General features: G+C 57.4%; 1 protein-coding gene across 1 annotated transcript in view; it reads left to right on the top strand.

Moving 5' to 3' along the window:
* The window catches only part of LOC135105576 (cuticle protein AM/CP1114-like), a 1,385-nt gene continuing 1,122 nt past the window's right edge, over positions 1-263 (top strand). Inside the window, exon 1 of the mRNA XM_064013822.1 lies at positions 1-140. Within this exon, the coding sequence (XP_063869892.1) occupies positions 33-140 (108 nt within the window). The 5' untranslated portion in view covers positions 1-32. The remainder of the gene's footprint in view (positions 141-263) is intronic.

Genomic DNA, 263 nt, shown 5'->3' with positions numbered 1-263 from the left:
CCCCGGAATGCTGAGGCGACATCCTTGTCCCGATGGTGGGGGCAAGAAACAACCCGAAGGTGAGCTGCACCCTCGCCGCCGTATATAAGCGACGAGGCCCAGCGGTCCACATCACATCCCACTCCGCCGCCATGAAGACCGTGAGTAGCCCGCGAGGTGACCTGACGCGCCTGGACATTACATTTTTTTTTATTAGTGGAGGAGTGGATAGAGGCTTGGGTGGCCAGAACACTAGATTGGATGGAGGCTTTGCGTGGATGAAG

Source organism: Scylla paramamosain, chromosome 12 (genome assembly GCF_035594125.1).
Source record: "Scylla paramamosain isolate STU-SP2022 chromosome 12, ASM3559412v1, whole genome shotgun sequence".
In the NCBI taxonomy this organism is placed as follows: domain Eukaryota; kingdom Metazoa; phylum Arthropoda; class Malacostraca; order Decapoda; family Portunidae; genus Scylla; species Scylla paramamosain.
Note: the sequence above shows the minus strand (reverse complement) of the source record. Positions and strands in the feature narration are given on the sequence as shown.